The sequence below is a fragment of the Polypterus senegalus genome, chromosome 15 (assembly GCF_016835505.1).
Source record: "Polypterus senegalus isolate Bchr_013 chromosome 15, ASM1683550v1, whole genome shotgun sequence".
Lineage (NCBI taxonomy): Eukaryota > Metazoa > Chordata > Cladistia > Polypteriformes > Polypteridae > Polypterus > Polypterus senegalus.
This window is the reverse complement of record NC_053168.1, coordinates 38,757,997-38,774,309: the sequence shown is the minus strand read 5'-3', so window position 1 is coordinate 38,774,309 and position 16,313 is coordinate 38,757,997. Positions and strand designations below refer to the sequence as shown.

At 38.8% G+C, this 16,313-nt stretch overlaps 1 protein-coding gene across 2 annotated transcripts in view; it reads right to left on the bottom strand.

Moving 5' to 3' along the window:
- Nucleotides 1-13,434: 13,434 nt before the first annotated feature.
- The window catches only part of ngly1 (N-glycanase 1), a 29,767-nt gene continuing 26,888 nt past the window's right edge, over nt 13,435-16,313 (bottom strand). For both annotated transcript variants that reach the window (XM_039737657.1, XM_039737658.1), the window contains exon 12: nt 13,435-16,302. In XM_039737657.1, the coding sequence (XP_039593591.1) occupies nt 16,130-16,302 (173 nt within the window). In that variant the 3' untranslated portion in view covers nt 13,435-16,129. The remainder of the gene's footprint in view (nt 16,303-16,313) is intronic.

Below are 16,313 nucleotides of genomic sequence, written 5' to 3'. Positions count from 1 at the left end.
GGTGGTGCATTGGTAGCGCTGCTACCTCTCAGTAAGGAGACCAGGGTTCACATCCCCAGTCCTCCCTGCATGGAGTTTGCATGTTCTCCCCAAGTCTGTGTCGGTTTCTTCTGGGAGCTCCAGTTTCCTCACACAGTTCAAAGACATGCAGGTTAGGTAGACTGGCGATGCTAAACTGGCACCCTGTGCTAGCTGGGATAGGCTCCAGCGTGACCCTGTTCAGGACTAAGCAGGTTTGACACTGACAGACTGACATTAACCTTAAAAGCAGCTTCTGTTGCCCTGGCACTGGCCGGTGTGTATTTCTTTTTGGTTGTATAACAAACAGCCACTGTATTTCTTCCGTAACCATTCACTCTTAAATATATTCAATTAGCGAACACTCATATCCAAAATTCATTACACATTGCATGTGGGTAGTGTAATTGTTATGTTCCTGACTCTGTGTTAGTAAAACGTTGAGTGACTTGCTACAGTATACTTTTTCGGGTATTTTCTGTTTTTAATTGAAGCTCGGATTCAAGTAAGCACCTTTACAATCTGAGAACTTACAGCACTGCCTGAATGGAAAGCTGCAAAGGACATAAAATAAAATCTAACAGGACAAGATCCAGCATTTTACTGTGCATTTTCATACTGCTTGCCTATATTCACAAGCTACTTAGACTGTTAGAAAACTGATTCACTAAGTACATGTAAAGTTCTGAAGGAAATCCACCCTTACTGCAATTTAAAAAAACGACAAAAACGGACCCAAAGGAGCATATAAATGTCTCATATTAGAGGAGGAAAGCTTCTACTGGCAATGGAGGCTTAGTTCTTTCCACTCCAAGGAATTAAAAAGCAATATGGAGACTGAGGTGTGAACTACCTGTTACCTAAAGTAGTGAACCTGACAGAAACAAACAATGCGTTGGGGGCGCACGCACAGCCTGCCCCTGGGACCACCGGCTTGGAGGAGGCGTTTCTTTTATATCGCACCATCTGCTTTATCAGTTCAAAGGGTATAAGTCCTGGTAAAAGCATTTAAATAAATAAGTAAAATTTAGGGTGAGATCTGGGCTCGAACACAAAACAGCAGGTGTCAGGAGACACAGTCAAATCTACAAGCCTCCACTAGACAGCATCGTAGCCTCATCCATAAAACACCCGCTAAACCTTCACGACACAAAATCATCTAGAAATCACCTAATGGACACGAGCCTCCTCTCCTACGTCGACAGGACATCAGGTCGCCTTTTATTAAACAAGTTCGTGATGTTCGCCTGATCGACGCTTACGCTCAATCGCTCGGCAGCGAGTCAAAGATGCTTAACGACCGCAGTTGTCACTTCCAGTACCTCCACAGGAATACAGGCGGTAGTTTAGGCAACTCCTGTTTTAGCTCACAACTGGTTTATTATTACACAGAGATGTCTACAGAATATAGTTTATAATATTATAATTTTTTAAAATACAATAAAACAGAACAAAAGGCCAAACACTTTAATAAACAGTACTGTCACTTGCGTGTTCATGAACATGTAAATTCATGAGACTTACTTTAAATAGAATCTTATAAATAATAATATGCAAAAATGGTAACATACGTATTTTAAGATGGTTAATCAGTCGAGTGTAATTTTACAATTACGACAGTTAATTAATAATCCAGCCATCTTTGACACTGCAGAATACAGTCTGTCCCTGCAGGAGACGAGTAAGAAACGACCCTGGCTGGGCGACAGAATGTTAAAAGTCCGTAGACCTTAAACACATTTAGATAACTCCCATTATAAAAGTAATTTATTTACTAAAAACTGAGTAAATGCTTAGTCGTATAACTAAAAACAATAAAAAAGACCAAAAAGATCTCACATGATTCTGTGGCTTCTTCATCGGTTCTGTCCAAGCTCCGTCCTTTGTACTTTAGCGCTTCTCGGTTTCTCGACGCTATAAGAGCCTCTTTTTTTTCTCCCGATGATGCTGCTGATGAAGATGAAACCCCCCTGAGACAAGATGTTTCTAACAAAGGTACTTCTCGCTTGTAATTTAACTCCGTTCGGCACATTTTTGTCACCTAGGTATTGCGCGATCTCCAACGCCGCTGTGCTTTCTTCAGAGATTTAGCGACACGCTACGTGGCTTTTGTGATTCACCGTTCGAAGCCGTTTAACTCCATAATAGGAAGGGTGTGCGATAGCACTGGTTAGTGCTCCTGTATCACAGCTCCAAAGTGTTCAATGTTCAAAGCCTCACTTTCTTGTATGCGCGGCTTCGGGCACGTTAACGTTGATCGGTGAATATTTTGGGGACCCGCGTTAGTTAGCGCGGGGTGCACGGCGTTCACTCACTCCTGCCTTAATTGTGCCCTATGAAAACGGTACAGGGTTTAGCATTCGGCGGATAACGATTTAGTAACAAATTTAGAAAACAGATAGATGGGTGGATATAACTGTGCTGAACCTGAAATAAGTGCTTCCCAAGTAGCTTACTAAACCTTCTTTAATTTCACTGAGTAAACACAGCCAGACAAGTCAGAAGCCAGCAGCCCGGTAAAATGAAACTGTAACACAACATTCTCAAAGCTGCTTAATCCACAGGTGACGGGGCGTCAGCCTGCTAAACGTATTCGCAATGGAATACAGTACAGTCATGCTAGGATGTTGTTCAACTTCTCGGTCGGTCAAGCTTTATTTTATATAGCACCTTTCAAAGCACATACGCAAGTCACCTCGCACCATTTTACAAACCAAAAAAAAAAGAGATAACCACACACAACAGAAAATAGTGAAAGGATTAAAATACAGGCACAAGCAGCGGATAATGGCCCTCAGGAGGACTGGTGATTAGGTCTTTTGTAAAGGTGGTCTTTACGCACTGCCTCGTTCAGTCTCAGGAGGCACAGGGTGAAAGTTCTTAAGGTTGCACATATTATTTGCCTTTTCCGTGGGTTCTCCTCTTCTCTCCACTCCCCACGTTTCATCTTCTCGTTCTTCTGCAGTCCAAACGACCAAATAGTTCAGTACAACTCCACCACCCTTGGCTCCCAAAATGAATGAGCGGAGAAATGCGACAATAAATTAAGAAATAAAAATGTACAGAGTTTGTATATATTTACTTAAGTGACACTAAACGCATCATGAAGTACGCCGTACAATGAAAACTGTCGTTTTCGTCTGTAACTATTGAGAGAATGGGCTCTAGTGAGTACTGTGTTTTGATTGGTGAACCATTAGTGGTACGCCTGCTCAGAGTTGTGACTGTTCAAGTCTGTGGCAGATATTAAACGAAGACAAGTTTCCCAGAAATCTCGTAGATAGACAGCTATTTAAAAAAGCACTATAGATAGCTAGATATTTTTTTTTAATCTTAAACAGACCTTTATTAACAATTATAACACAATTGCAGTCAAATTAACTGCCAAAATTCAACAACATTTAAAAACAAAGTTTTCCTGCTCATACTTTAGTACTAGAAATTCATTTTCCATGAAACATAAAACATCATTTACAGCCCAGATTTCTCTAAATACATATAATTGATTGATTAGTTTAAAATATGCAAATTCAGTCTTCAATCTCTTTTGAAGGAGGACCTTAAGCATTAATAGAGCATCAGTGGTTTTCAGATCTTTATCCCTATTTCTTCTTGTTTTTAAAGTTGCCATCTTGGCCTGGCCTAACAAAAAATTGCAAAGTGAACATTCCCTTTTACAAATTCCTGACACAAAAATTCCAAAAATATATGAAACAGTGGTTAAATCTGGTACAATACAGAAATAAGTGAAGATAGATAGATAGATAGATAGATAGATAGATAGATAGATAGATAAATATGAAAGGCACTTTATAATAGATAGATAGATAGATGTAAAAGGCACTATAGATAGATAGATTTGAAAGGCACTATATAATAGATAGATAGATAGATAGATAGATAGATATGGAAGGCACCATATGATAGATAGATAAATATGAAAGGCACTTTATAATAGATAGATAGATAGATAGATGTGAAAGGCACTATAGATAGATAGATTTGAAAGGCACTATATAATAGATAGATAGATAGATAGATAGATAGATAGATAGCACTTTACTTTGACAGTTGGGAGCCATCCAGCTAGATGATGCACCTACAGCCATTACTATTTCTCCAGCAGTATGCTCACCACACATTAACTATTAGGCACTGAAGCGTTAAGAGAGAGAGATAGTCAGTTTGGGGGGTTCCTGTGGGGTGTAGAATGACCAGGCTGTGGTGGGCAATTCAGCTAGGACATCAGGAAACTCCCTAAATTTTTTTTGAAAGATTGCCATATCTTTTTTATGGCCAAAAAGACTCAGGACTTCAGTTTTACTACACAAGTTGGGTACTTTACTTTGAGAAGCTCAATATTAATCATCAGGTGTGAGGTCTCTACTGTTAATGTGGAACATCGATAGCTGATGGTTTATATCCACCCTGCTGTCAATTCACCAATCCAAACATTAATAAATATATTATAATATATATAAATAAATCAACAGCATATACATAATGGAAAGTTGACTCACTCACTCACTATATTATCAACAAAAAATATTTCCAGTTTAGTTAAAAAGCTAAAATTTGGCAGGTTTGTATCTCTAGGCCAGAAGGTCCACTAAAAAAGGACATTTTGGTATATGCGTATTTGGGGGTAACTCCCCCCACAATAGAAAAATTAAATATCCCCAAATCTTAAAAATGCTTTGACTGATTTGATTGGTATCCGATAACATTATAGAAAAAAGAAAATTAGCCAACCTGTGTGTATTTTTTTTTATTTGTCAATACATATTGTGTCACAAATGTGCACCTGGTCGTCATCTTCCTGGCTATGTCAAAGTAAGCACTACCACCCTGAAACAAGAGGGTGTGCTTTCGCTAACAATGTCTTCCTTACCTTCTGCAGTTCTGACAAGCAGACCCGTCGAGAGTCATAAAGCATGATGAGCCGGGCAAAAAAGAAAACACACATTCAGCAAGGGGCTGGTGTAAAAGTGCTTAATCCTTTTAATAAAAACCAAACAAAAGTAAACAGTGTTGAAAAGTACAATGCAAGATCTCTAATAAAAAATCCATTAAAATGAAGGTGCCATGTGGAGTCCCAATGCCTCTCTCTAAAATCTGGCATCACCTTAGCTCATCCCAACAGGACCATGCAGAATGAGTAGATGCCCAAACCCCCAACAGGTGCAGTCATCCTCTAAATCCCAGTTTGGGTTCCTACTGCTAGTCCGTTCACATCTATAGGACTTCCCTCTGAACCCCATGCACGTTTCCCTTAGCCAGTCCGTTGGCATCAGAAGGGAGATGCTGCACAACATGGCTACTCCTGCTCATCTGTGTTCTTCTAAAGAGCATCCCTTCTCCAGCCCCTCACTCGAGCATAGGCCTGCCACTCACTTACTCGAGGCATTCCCCCAACAACCTGCCTCCACTCTTTACCACACAGACTCCTCACCAGTCCTGCCATGCACTTTCTCCTACCATAACCTCTGTTCCCTCTTGGAACAGAACAAAGCAGATCTGATCCTCTTTGTCCTCCTTTTCTTGTTCTCCCCTCTCTGCCATGTAGACTCCCTATATACTGACCGATCGGGCACAGGTGTGCTGCTCCACCTACTCTGAGGTGTGAATGAGGCACCTAACTGATCTACTCACATTTGCATCAGAATGCGCCATTAGCCAAGCAACCCAATCAACCCTGGAGCGGCAGCGGCATGTGCACACCCAAACCAGGACCTGATTATTTATTTAAAAATTGCACTTCACCATGGACCTCTTATCACACCACCTTCAGCCTCGAGATAGCACTGCCTCTATTGGTCTTGACCCTATAAATATGAACTGCCCCCAGAGAATTATGCAGTGATGACAGGATGGGCAATGGGATTACCTGTATAGAGCTTTATGATTGAGTTTTAACTATAATTTGTTATTAGAGAACTGTGGAATTTCTGCATTAAGGGCCAGTGGGGCTCAGTCCATCCAGATGTCATGTTAAATACACTTCAGTAAGTTAACTTATTATTACAACAGCTTTGTTTTAGAAAGAAATCTACATTTTTCATGTGCAGTGTAATTACTATTCTAGCAATCATGACGAGAATAGGCCATTCAACCTAACCAGCTCGTCCATCCTGTATTGATTCTTGAAGTATGTGATATTGATTTTCATATCAGCTGAGGGGCTGAACCAATTGGCCCTGCAGTGTCTTCATAAATATATTGCTACAGAATCAAGCTGAAAATAAAGTATACTGACCACATCTCAAACACTGAAATCTACAGTTGTCTAAACCTAAAACCAGTATCAGAAATCATCAAAAGGCAACTCATAAGGATAGGACACATGCTCCAAAGAAACCCTGAAGAACCAATAAGAAAGTACCATCTGAGAGGCTTGGAAAGCCTAAAGTCAGACACCCAATAACAACATACGTGCAGCACATTGCTAATATCATCAATCACGATATTAAACCTTCACCAGCTGAAACTGCACGAGAAGTGCAAGGTCGGGAATCATGGAGGAATCTTGTTCTCGTCTGCACAAATTCTGTCCAATGACAGCAGCAACGAGAAGCTGACTGATGATGATGATTTTGGTGAGATAATGTCCTCATACCCTTGGTTGTGTGTATGCATGTGCAGCCTTAACTTTCCAGTTTAGTGATGGGGCCTAAAGGTCATTGGCCATATTAAAATGAGGACCACCTGTTGTTGTTGTCATCTGTGGCCACCAGGGGCGCTCCAGCTCCCCAAACACCCGACACAACAGACACAGGGTCACGTCTAGCAACACACAAGGTCTTATTGATGTGTGGAAACTTTTTCCCTTCATTCCCATCACCAAAGCAGAGTACAACAAAGCAGCACTTTGCCTTCCTTTTCTCTCTCTGTCTTCTTCTGCTCCACTCTTCCTCTGGCAAGCTTTGTCCTCCTCCTCCCAGAACTGGCTCCCTGGACGGAGTGAGGTGGCTCTTTTATCGAGCACCTAGACGTGCCGCAGGTGTCCCATAATCTCCTTCCAGAAGCACGTTCAGGTGTGTCGTGCAATACAGGGATCAGCAGTTCTGCGTCTCCTATCAGTGGCTAAGGACCCCAACAGGGCTCAGGTTCCAAGCCCGTGGTGCTGTAGCACGCCAGGGGGGCTGCCCTCTGCCATTCTGGGGGAGATAATATGGCATGCAAGCTCTCTTCCCTGATCCTATCACAATGGCGTCATGGCCGGGTAAAAGTCCCGGCCGTCCATCACACGTTATCTTTTTTAATGGAGTGTTTGAAGATCCGATTCAAACTTTCCCCAGTTGACTCATACCAGTGGTATGAGATCTCTGGTACCATTTGCTTCCTTAGAGGTATACACTGTAATTTGGAAAAGATAGAAACAGATCAAATTAAGAATACATTGTTCAGGCTGTGTGTTGGTTTTTACCCAACGCTGAGGAAAATCTGACTAACTTGGAAAAAGCCACCAAAGATACCAATGTGTGCTTCTTCTACTTTGTGGAAAAGAAGCCAGCAGTATGATGCTCATGTATTAAAGAAGTGCTGAAAGAAATGGTGTGGTTGTAACAAATCTTTTGTTCAGGTGTTTGCTGGTCTAACGCTGACCCACAAAGCCCTGGCCTCACAGCGGTTATGGCTGCTACCAGACATACACAGTGTGTAGTATGCGATTTCATTCCCTGTTATTGTGGCTTGTCCTGTTTCACCACAGATTTACTCAGTTCTAAACTTGAGGTATTGCTGTTTCTTTTTATAGTGAGTATAACATATTTTCGTGAGCAGTAGGGTGGCTTGTGAGGCCCTCATATGGTTGTATTCTGTCAGAGGATAATAATGTCAGAAAGTATTACAATGGTCTGATGCCAATTGAAGAATCAGCATCCTGTTGTTCTGACTGACACTTTGTTACGTGAAAGGTGCATGAACGTCTGTGAGTCATTAGCAAGACATGATTAGTTAAGTAAGTTAATGTTTGTGTTAGAGACGTCTGCACACGAAAAAGAAAATTCTGTTATGGCCTCACAAGAGGGTTCACATCAAAAACACCATTGAATATTGTAAGCCCCCCCATCCCCAGATTATTTGTCCATCCCTTCATTTACTTAAAGGAATACTCCACCCAAAAATGCTAGATTTTTTTTAAGAGGTTACTAACCCATGTACTATGAAGTGGTAGCCAGGAAAAATTTTCAATGTCATGTTTTTGTGCAGAATGAGACTGATACAGTGGAACGTAGTGGTGACCAGCTCTGCCCAACAGCAAACAATGTGAAAAACATCCATGAGGAAAAAAAAAAAAACAGTCTCATGCAACTCGTACAATCCGCATGCTTGCCATCAATTTGTGCTCTTCAAACGTGCAAAATGCATGCATTTTTTGCTAAAATATTATCTCTCTATATATATATAATCCAACGTCTGTCTGTCTGTCCGCTTTTCACAAGAGGACTACTTAACGGATTTAGATTGTGTTTTTTTCTATAATTTGCTTGAACATTCCGGTGGATTTCGCAACTTCTCTCGTTGTGTTACGCATCATAGTTTGCATGCAGGAGCGATTTATTTGTGCGAATCCGAGAAATAGGCTTTGGGCCAAAGGGAAGGGGGCAGGGACCTCCTCACTCAAGCCCTAGCCTCAGGGTGTGTACCTTACCTCCGCTTAGCTAGCAAATGAGAGAACTACTTAATGGATTTAGATCATTTTTTTTTCTATGATTTACTTGAACTTTCCGGTTGATTTTGCAACTTCTCTCATCACACTAAGAATCATAGTTCACGTGCAGGAGCGATTTATATGCGCAAATCCAAGAGAGAGACTGCAGGCAGAGCGGAGGAGGAAGCATGATGTCTGGAGTAGGGAGCTAGGCGGGGCCCTCCTCACTGTCCTGTTTCACTACTACGTGGGCAGAACCACGGGGGACGGCTAATTAATAATAGCAATAATAATAATTTATTTTATTTATAGGCACCTTTCAAGGCACATTAAGACACTTTACAGAACACATTAATAACAATAATCACAATATAAAATTAATAAAATATTACAGTACAATTAAACCAGAATAAATACAATAATAAAATTAAATTTAAATATATAAACTAAAATTTACATCACAAAGAATAAACCATCTTAAAAAGATTTGTTTTAAGGTGATATTTAAAGGTAGGAATAGAATCAAAATTACAAATACCTTGCAGGAGAGAGTTGCAGAGGTGAGGGGCCGCTCGACTGAAAGCTCTAAAGCCCATGGAAGTCAAGCAAGCAGGAGGTATAATAAGATTAATAGAGGAGGGAGATCTAAGGATACGGGAAGGAATGGACATATGAAGAAAATCTGAAAGATAAGGATGTGCGTGATTATGGAGGGTCTTGTAAGTAATAAGCCAAATCTTAAAATCAATGCAATATTTAACAGAGAGCCAGTGAAGCTGCTAAAGGACAGGAGTAATGTGTTCAATGGAAGGGGTTCCGGTAATGATATGAGCTGCAGGATTCTGAACCAATTGAAGTTTGTAAAAGAATTTATGAGGAAGACCAGAAATGATAGAATTACAATAATCAATATGAGATGTAACCAGAACATGAACAAGAATAGCAGTGCTGGTGGCTGAAAGAGATGGGCGTAAATGTCTGATATTACGTAGATGGAAATATGCAGACCAAGGAATATTATTAATATGCACCTGAAATTTTAAGGTGTTATCAAAAATGACATTTAAGCCTTTAAGCAGGGTGGAAGAAGAGATTAGAGAATATTAATACTTAGTTCTGGAAAACTGTGTGTACAAGATAAACAGGAAAGATGCATTAACATAACATGGAAGATCAGCCTTTCCCCCTTCATTCATTGGTCAAGAGTCCTGTCTTCAATTCGAAAACACAGAATTATGGGAATGCAACTTGCCTGTTTATCTTTTACATGGAATATAAGAAATACCCATTTGTATAAAACCTTTCAAAGAAACTGGGAAGTGACGACACCCATGATCAAATAGGGAAATGCAGCTAAACCATATCACTGATTCACCATTATAATGTGTGTTGATGTGACAAAATATATTACACCTCCAAAGTGTTGAATGTGATGTAGGAAGATTGTATTTTAAATCTCAGTTTAAAAGGACCAATGCTGCGTATTTGCACTGAGGAACTTTTTTTGGCAGTTTATATTGGCTACCTGTTGTCACTTCTCAGGGAACTGGCAGACTGATCAGGAATATCTTTCTCAAGTTTCTCTCCATTATGCCTGCTCTGCTGGAAGCCAATAAACCAACCTGCTTTTCGTATGGTGTGGGTGTACATACATAAAAGAGTTTTTGCCAACATAAAAAGGCAATTTGCAGCAGTGTCCAGTTTTCTTAACATAATCTTAGCACTTTACTGTAATCATATTACAATAAGGGCAACTCATGAGGATGAAGCTGCCTTTTTTCACTGTAAGTAATAACATTCCATTAACAAACAAGTCATCTGTGACGTCAACATGTGGCTGAGAAACGTGTTGGTAACTAGCTAAACCCTCAGTGTGTCACGCCATTACTTGTGCCAGGAGATAGCGGCTACCCGCTTAGACAGTGGGGCCTTATACCTTTCCTGGACCATCAGAGCACAGAGGAGAGGTGCTATAATGCTGCACATGATCTTGCACTTAATGATAGCCAATTTGTGATTGATTTGTTCCTTTCAAATGACTCAATTCAGGGAAACACATGGATCAATTCATGAGCACAAATGAATTAGTTCAGTGGAGTTCAACAAGTCTAGAGCTAAAAAGAATGCACTTTCTGCGTGATGTCATCATTGTCTGCCACTGGTGGATGTGTAAAGTACACACACAAGAACCATCAGACTCATGAGTCTCAACTCATGAACAAGTCATTACAAGTTGCATGATTTTCATTCACTTGTGATTCTGTGATGTACTGTCTTATTCATTTTAATTATGCATCTTAAATGTGTTTTCATGCTGTGTGCATTGAAACATCCATCCATCCATTATCCAACCCGCTATATCCTAATGACAGGGTCACGGGGGGTCTGCTGGAGCCAATCCCAGGGCACAAGGCAGGAAACAAACCCTGAGCAGGGCGCCAGCCCACCGCACATACTAGGGACAATTTAGGATCGCCAATGCACCTAACCTGCATGTCTTTGGACTGTGGAGGAAACCGGCACAGACATGGGGATAACATGCAAACTCCACACAGGGAGGACCCGGGAAGCGAACCCGGGTCTCCTGTGGAGCAGCAGCGCTACCCTGGAAACAGCGTTTATCAAATATTATGTTAAATATATAATGAATTATATCTTTATATGTAATGAATTAAATATAATTAACAAGAAATAATATTAAATATATATTTAGATACACACAAAAAGCTAATGTACGAATCAAGAGTTTAGAGGGGGCCCCCCTGCCCAGCCCTGCAAATACTTTATAAGTTTCCCTGAAAAATGAATAAAAAAAATATTCCCTTAATGGGCATTTTGAAACAATTCAGTAATTTGAATCGAAATGCCCATCACTACTTGTACCCTACTCTTGAATGTAGGGGGCGGAGTTAAACATGTCAGGTGGGAGAGGCCTGCTTTACCAGCCAGTGAAGTTCTGCAGTGATGTGATTGCATATGTATGAGGTTGATTAGCATGCTCTATATATGGATGTTTCCATGCATTGTAGTTGTAAATTTCATAGAAACAGTAGTAGAGTACATCAGATTTTATAAATCTGATTGATTGATTTATTTTTTTTTTTAATTTGATGTATGCATTTTCCTGTTTTTTTGCCGTGGGTATATTTTCACACTCGAGTCCAAGCAAAGTTTTATAGATGAGACACCCTGGTCTTTTTTCACCTCAGAACAATCCTTGGACACTTGTCTCCAAATAATCTCCCGGAAGGCAGTGTGGTGAAGTGGTTAAGGCTTTGGGCTTCAAGTCCTGAAGTTGTGGGTTCAAATCCCCCCACTGACACTGTGTGACCCTGAGCAAGTCACTTCACCCTCCTGTACTCCAACTGGAAAAAGTAAAGAAATATAACCTATTGTATCTCAAATGTTGTAAGTTGCTTTGGCTAAAGGCGTCAGCAAAATAAATGGAATACTTTAACTTTGGGCAGATCCCTAAGATCTTTTGTTGGCTCCCTGTGGTTTTCTTTGCACTAGGCATGGCTAATTTTATTTAAGGCTAGTCAGAATCACATCAGCAGATGTCAGGCAAAGACCAATTACCTTTGTAAACTCATTTATGATCCCAACTAGAAGGGATGTGAAAACAATGCAACCAAGGCAATGAAAGTTTTATTTTTATTTTGAATTACTTTTACAAAAAAAAAAAAAAATCCATTTGGTTTTTCATTTACATGAACACATTGTTGGTTACAAGATGAAATAATGTCTGACATAATTTGACTTTATTTCAGCCTTTACATCAACAAAACCCGGAAATTTCAGTAAGGGTGTGTAGTGTTAGGCTTTTGACATTCACTCCCCCGTATATTAAAAGAATATTACTGCCCAGTACAGTAGGGAAAATAAAAATCACACGTTCTCTTTAAAAGTAAATAAATTACAAAATATTATATTTTCTTACACAGCTCTTTTTAATACAGTTTGCATTACGTCCAACCGTGCAAAAATACATTAAAATTAACCAAATATTGGAAAAAATAATTTGACAAATTTGAAACTTGTTTCTTAACTGAAACAATGTTGAAGCAACTCTTCCAGCGGCTGCCGCTCATTTTAAATGTGCGGAGCTCCACTATTGTATAAACACTTGAATAAGGAGAGTCACAACTACAGAGCCATAGGTTAGTTTTTACAAAGGGTTAAGGACAGACATGTGTCAGATGTGGGGACTAAACCTGTAGCATCACCATGTATGTCTAGAAATCATTTTCTATCCCACTTATGCAGTTCAGGGGTTTGGAAACCTCAGCCACATTGGACGCTAAGCCAATCCTGGACCGGGTACAAGTCCACTGTAGAGTAGACTCAAGCATATACCTGTAATCCTCCATATTAGGTAAATTTAGATCTGTCAGCCTACCTAAACTTCACATCTTTGGCACGTCGGAAGAGCACTGGAGCTCCCAGTGAAATGCCAAGAAGGCACAGGGAGAACACACAAATTGCACACGATGCTAGCCCAATCCCAGGCCGAAGCATTAACCACTATGTCATTGGGCCCCTCAGAGCGCATCTGCTCAAGAACTCCTCGATATACCGAAATAGTTAAGCTGCATCCAAGCTTTCTGCATTTTGCTAATTAGGTTATGGACAACATACTAAAAAAGTAAGTGCAACCCTCCTCCTAACTTGCGTTTTTGCCCACCTCACATCAATTCAATCAGGAACTTTGGATAGAAAGTAAGAAGTCACACAGCATAGTAGGGAGTACACCGTCCAGAATATACATATATATTTAATTTTATTTATTCACATTATCAAAGTTATTTTGCTGATAAATGCCACATGGTTTCCTTTATTTTACTAATACTGGATAATTACAATTTACATACAAGGTTTATATGTATTAAAAACAATTCAAATGTAAAACAATGTCACAAAATAAATTAACAGGCCTTGGTTAACAAACAAAAAGACAAAACCATAATAATGTGTCGATGGAAAACTGTTCCCTTATGTTTTTATGAATGAGCAGAGCAGCAGCTGGCAGTCCTATTGTAACTTAAAACAAATTCCATTTCTATTCGATTACCTTTATATCATTTTGGCAATTACATCTCCTGTTTCCTCCAGAATATAGTCAGACATAACATTATGCATAGTCCTATTTCTAATGTAAAATTCATCTTTGCCACCACACCATTTTTTAACTCCATCATTTATTTTGCAGAGAAGAATACAACAAATGCATTGCAATTACTTAAAAATCTAAAAGCTGTGTCCAAATTTACACCTTCACTATGTACATTTCTATGTTCTATGATATTTAAAGAATTTTGAATAAAAGGACACTTTGATCCTCATAATTAATTCTGAGGGGCTTCCAGCATGTGAGAAGGTGATCAAATTTAAAGTAACACATAAAACTGTTTTTGAACAAAGAAGACCTTAAACATTTCTTTTGTTTTTTTAATACAAAACCAAAGTAAAATATAAACATTGCTCTAGATCAAGAAATGTTGAATTAAAAAACACAATAAAAACACCACCATATTTTAATGTATTTGTGATGATGTCCCCATGCAACTGCAATAACGTCACGTGTCATAATCCATAAAACAAAATGGCGTTGAGAAAATAAAGTAGCAATAAAATAAACCCCAAAACGTGAATAAAATCGCAACAATTTCAAATCGTAAGATCTGCTTGTAAATAACAAATACAACTGCCTCATTCTTAAATTCTCAGACCAAGTTAACTTGGATTGAACATAAGTAACAACAAAGCCATTATATGAGAAATTTAGAAGGCAAACACTGGGATATTTTAATAAGCTAGTTAGCTGAAATAAAGTAGAGCAAAACACATTTTAATACAATTACAGAACTGTTAGAATTTTGAATATGGTAGAATCAGTTACTTTTCAATGTAGCTGAAAGCTGCACTATGGAAAACAGGAAATCTACACTACTTATTATTTCTGGACTAATGTTGAGCTAAAATGGCCTTTTCTTGTTAACATTTTTATATATGTGGTAAACAAATCAATGTGCTATTTAACTGAAAAAAAATCAGAGGGATCACATAAATAACCTGAACTGGTGTACAAACTGCATGAAGTAAGACTGGTGCTCACAATTAAAGGTTCATAATCATGAATACATGAAACATCTGTACTAAACTTATCAAAATTGAACCTGATTACAACTAAATGTATGCCTGTCCATTTCCTGTCACCTAATTGCACAATACCCATGTGTTTAATGTGCCCCACAGAAGCCGTCATTAGATGGCCAAACTACCTATGTTGACACTGCAGCAGGCAATATTTCTGCAAAATAACACAAAGTAACTACTGCAAAACAACACAATAAGTTTGTGAAATAATCCAACAAGTATTGCAGAATAATGCAATAAAACATTTTTGAGTGATAGGATAAAGCTTTTATAGTAACCCATCTATTTTTGGTAGACCAAAAATTCCCTGCTAGACTAGAGTGAAATTCATGCCCATGGTATTCCAAACCACTCCATTTAAATAAAGGAATTACTAGAAAATGTTATGCATTTAGTTTATCATTTACAATATATTTCCATAAAATATTAGTTATTAAGTTGGTGTTATACTTAGGGCTCAGATGGTCCCGGCTTTCGACATGTTGCTTTCCCATATTACACAGCGCAGCACCTGGTATCATCAGCCAGAGACATTTTTTTAACCTATTGGATTTGAAACCAATGTTGTACTCGCATTACTTTGTTAGATTCATGCTGCATTATTATAATTTTAAAACATAACATAAACTGGACATAGAACTACTATAAAATAGATAGTTGTTACAAGGTTCAAAGCACAACTGCTATAATCAGTTAATCATAGTATTCCAAATTAAAGAAAAATAACATACAATAGGAATCCAATGTCTGCACATTATTTCAGCACATGTGCAATTCCACTTACAGCGTTGATGAATTGAGTCATGTGAGTGGACTGAGGCTGTAGGAGGATTCTATGATTCTGGTTTATTCCATCAGCTTTGCTCAAGAAGCACAAAGAGCTGATGCTCAGACTGCAGCGCACACCCCTGAGTTTTTCATATAAATAGCAAAATCAATTAACACAGGCAAGTGTGCATGCTGAACTGACACAGTTGGAGAGAAGAAACTAAGCACTAGGTACCAAAGAGAGAAGGACTCTGTGCAAAAGTGGTGCGATTTTAATGTTGTGGTGTAGTTACACATATTCAAAGAGAAGTTAATTTAATTCTTAATCTTTGCATTTCTCTTTTAGCATAGTCACACCGTCTTCCTTTCTTACAAAATTACAAGAAGACCAGGTTAAAAATTGCACTGCCAAATTCATACATTAAGATAACAGTCTAATAAATGAAAAAGTAAAACAAATAAAAAAAAATCATCTGCATAATAAAATATTTATCAAGCACAAATAAAAATTCTTCTTCATAATAAAAATATTTATCAAGCACTTTCCATTGTTATAATAATTTCCAAAGGGTAAAATCTTTCATCTGTCAGGCTCTGCCTAAACAGCTGTGTGTGCTGCCAAGCTGAATCACCTTCACCGCCAGTCAATTCAGCTTCTAAAACTAAATCAGTAGCTCCAGTAAAATCATATTCATGTAACTGGGTGTCTGTGAAAACA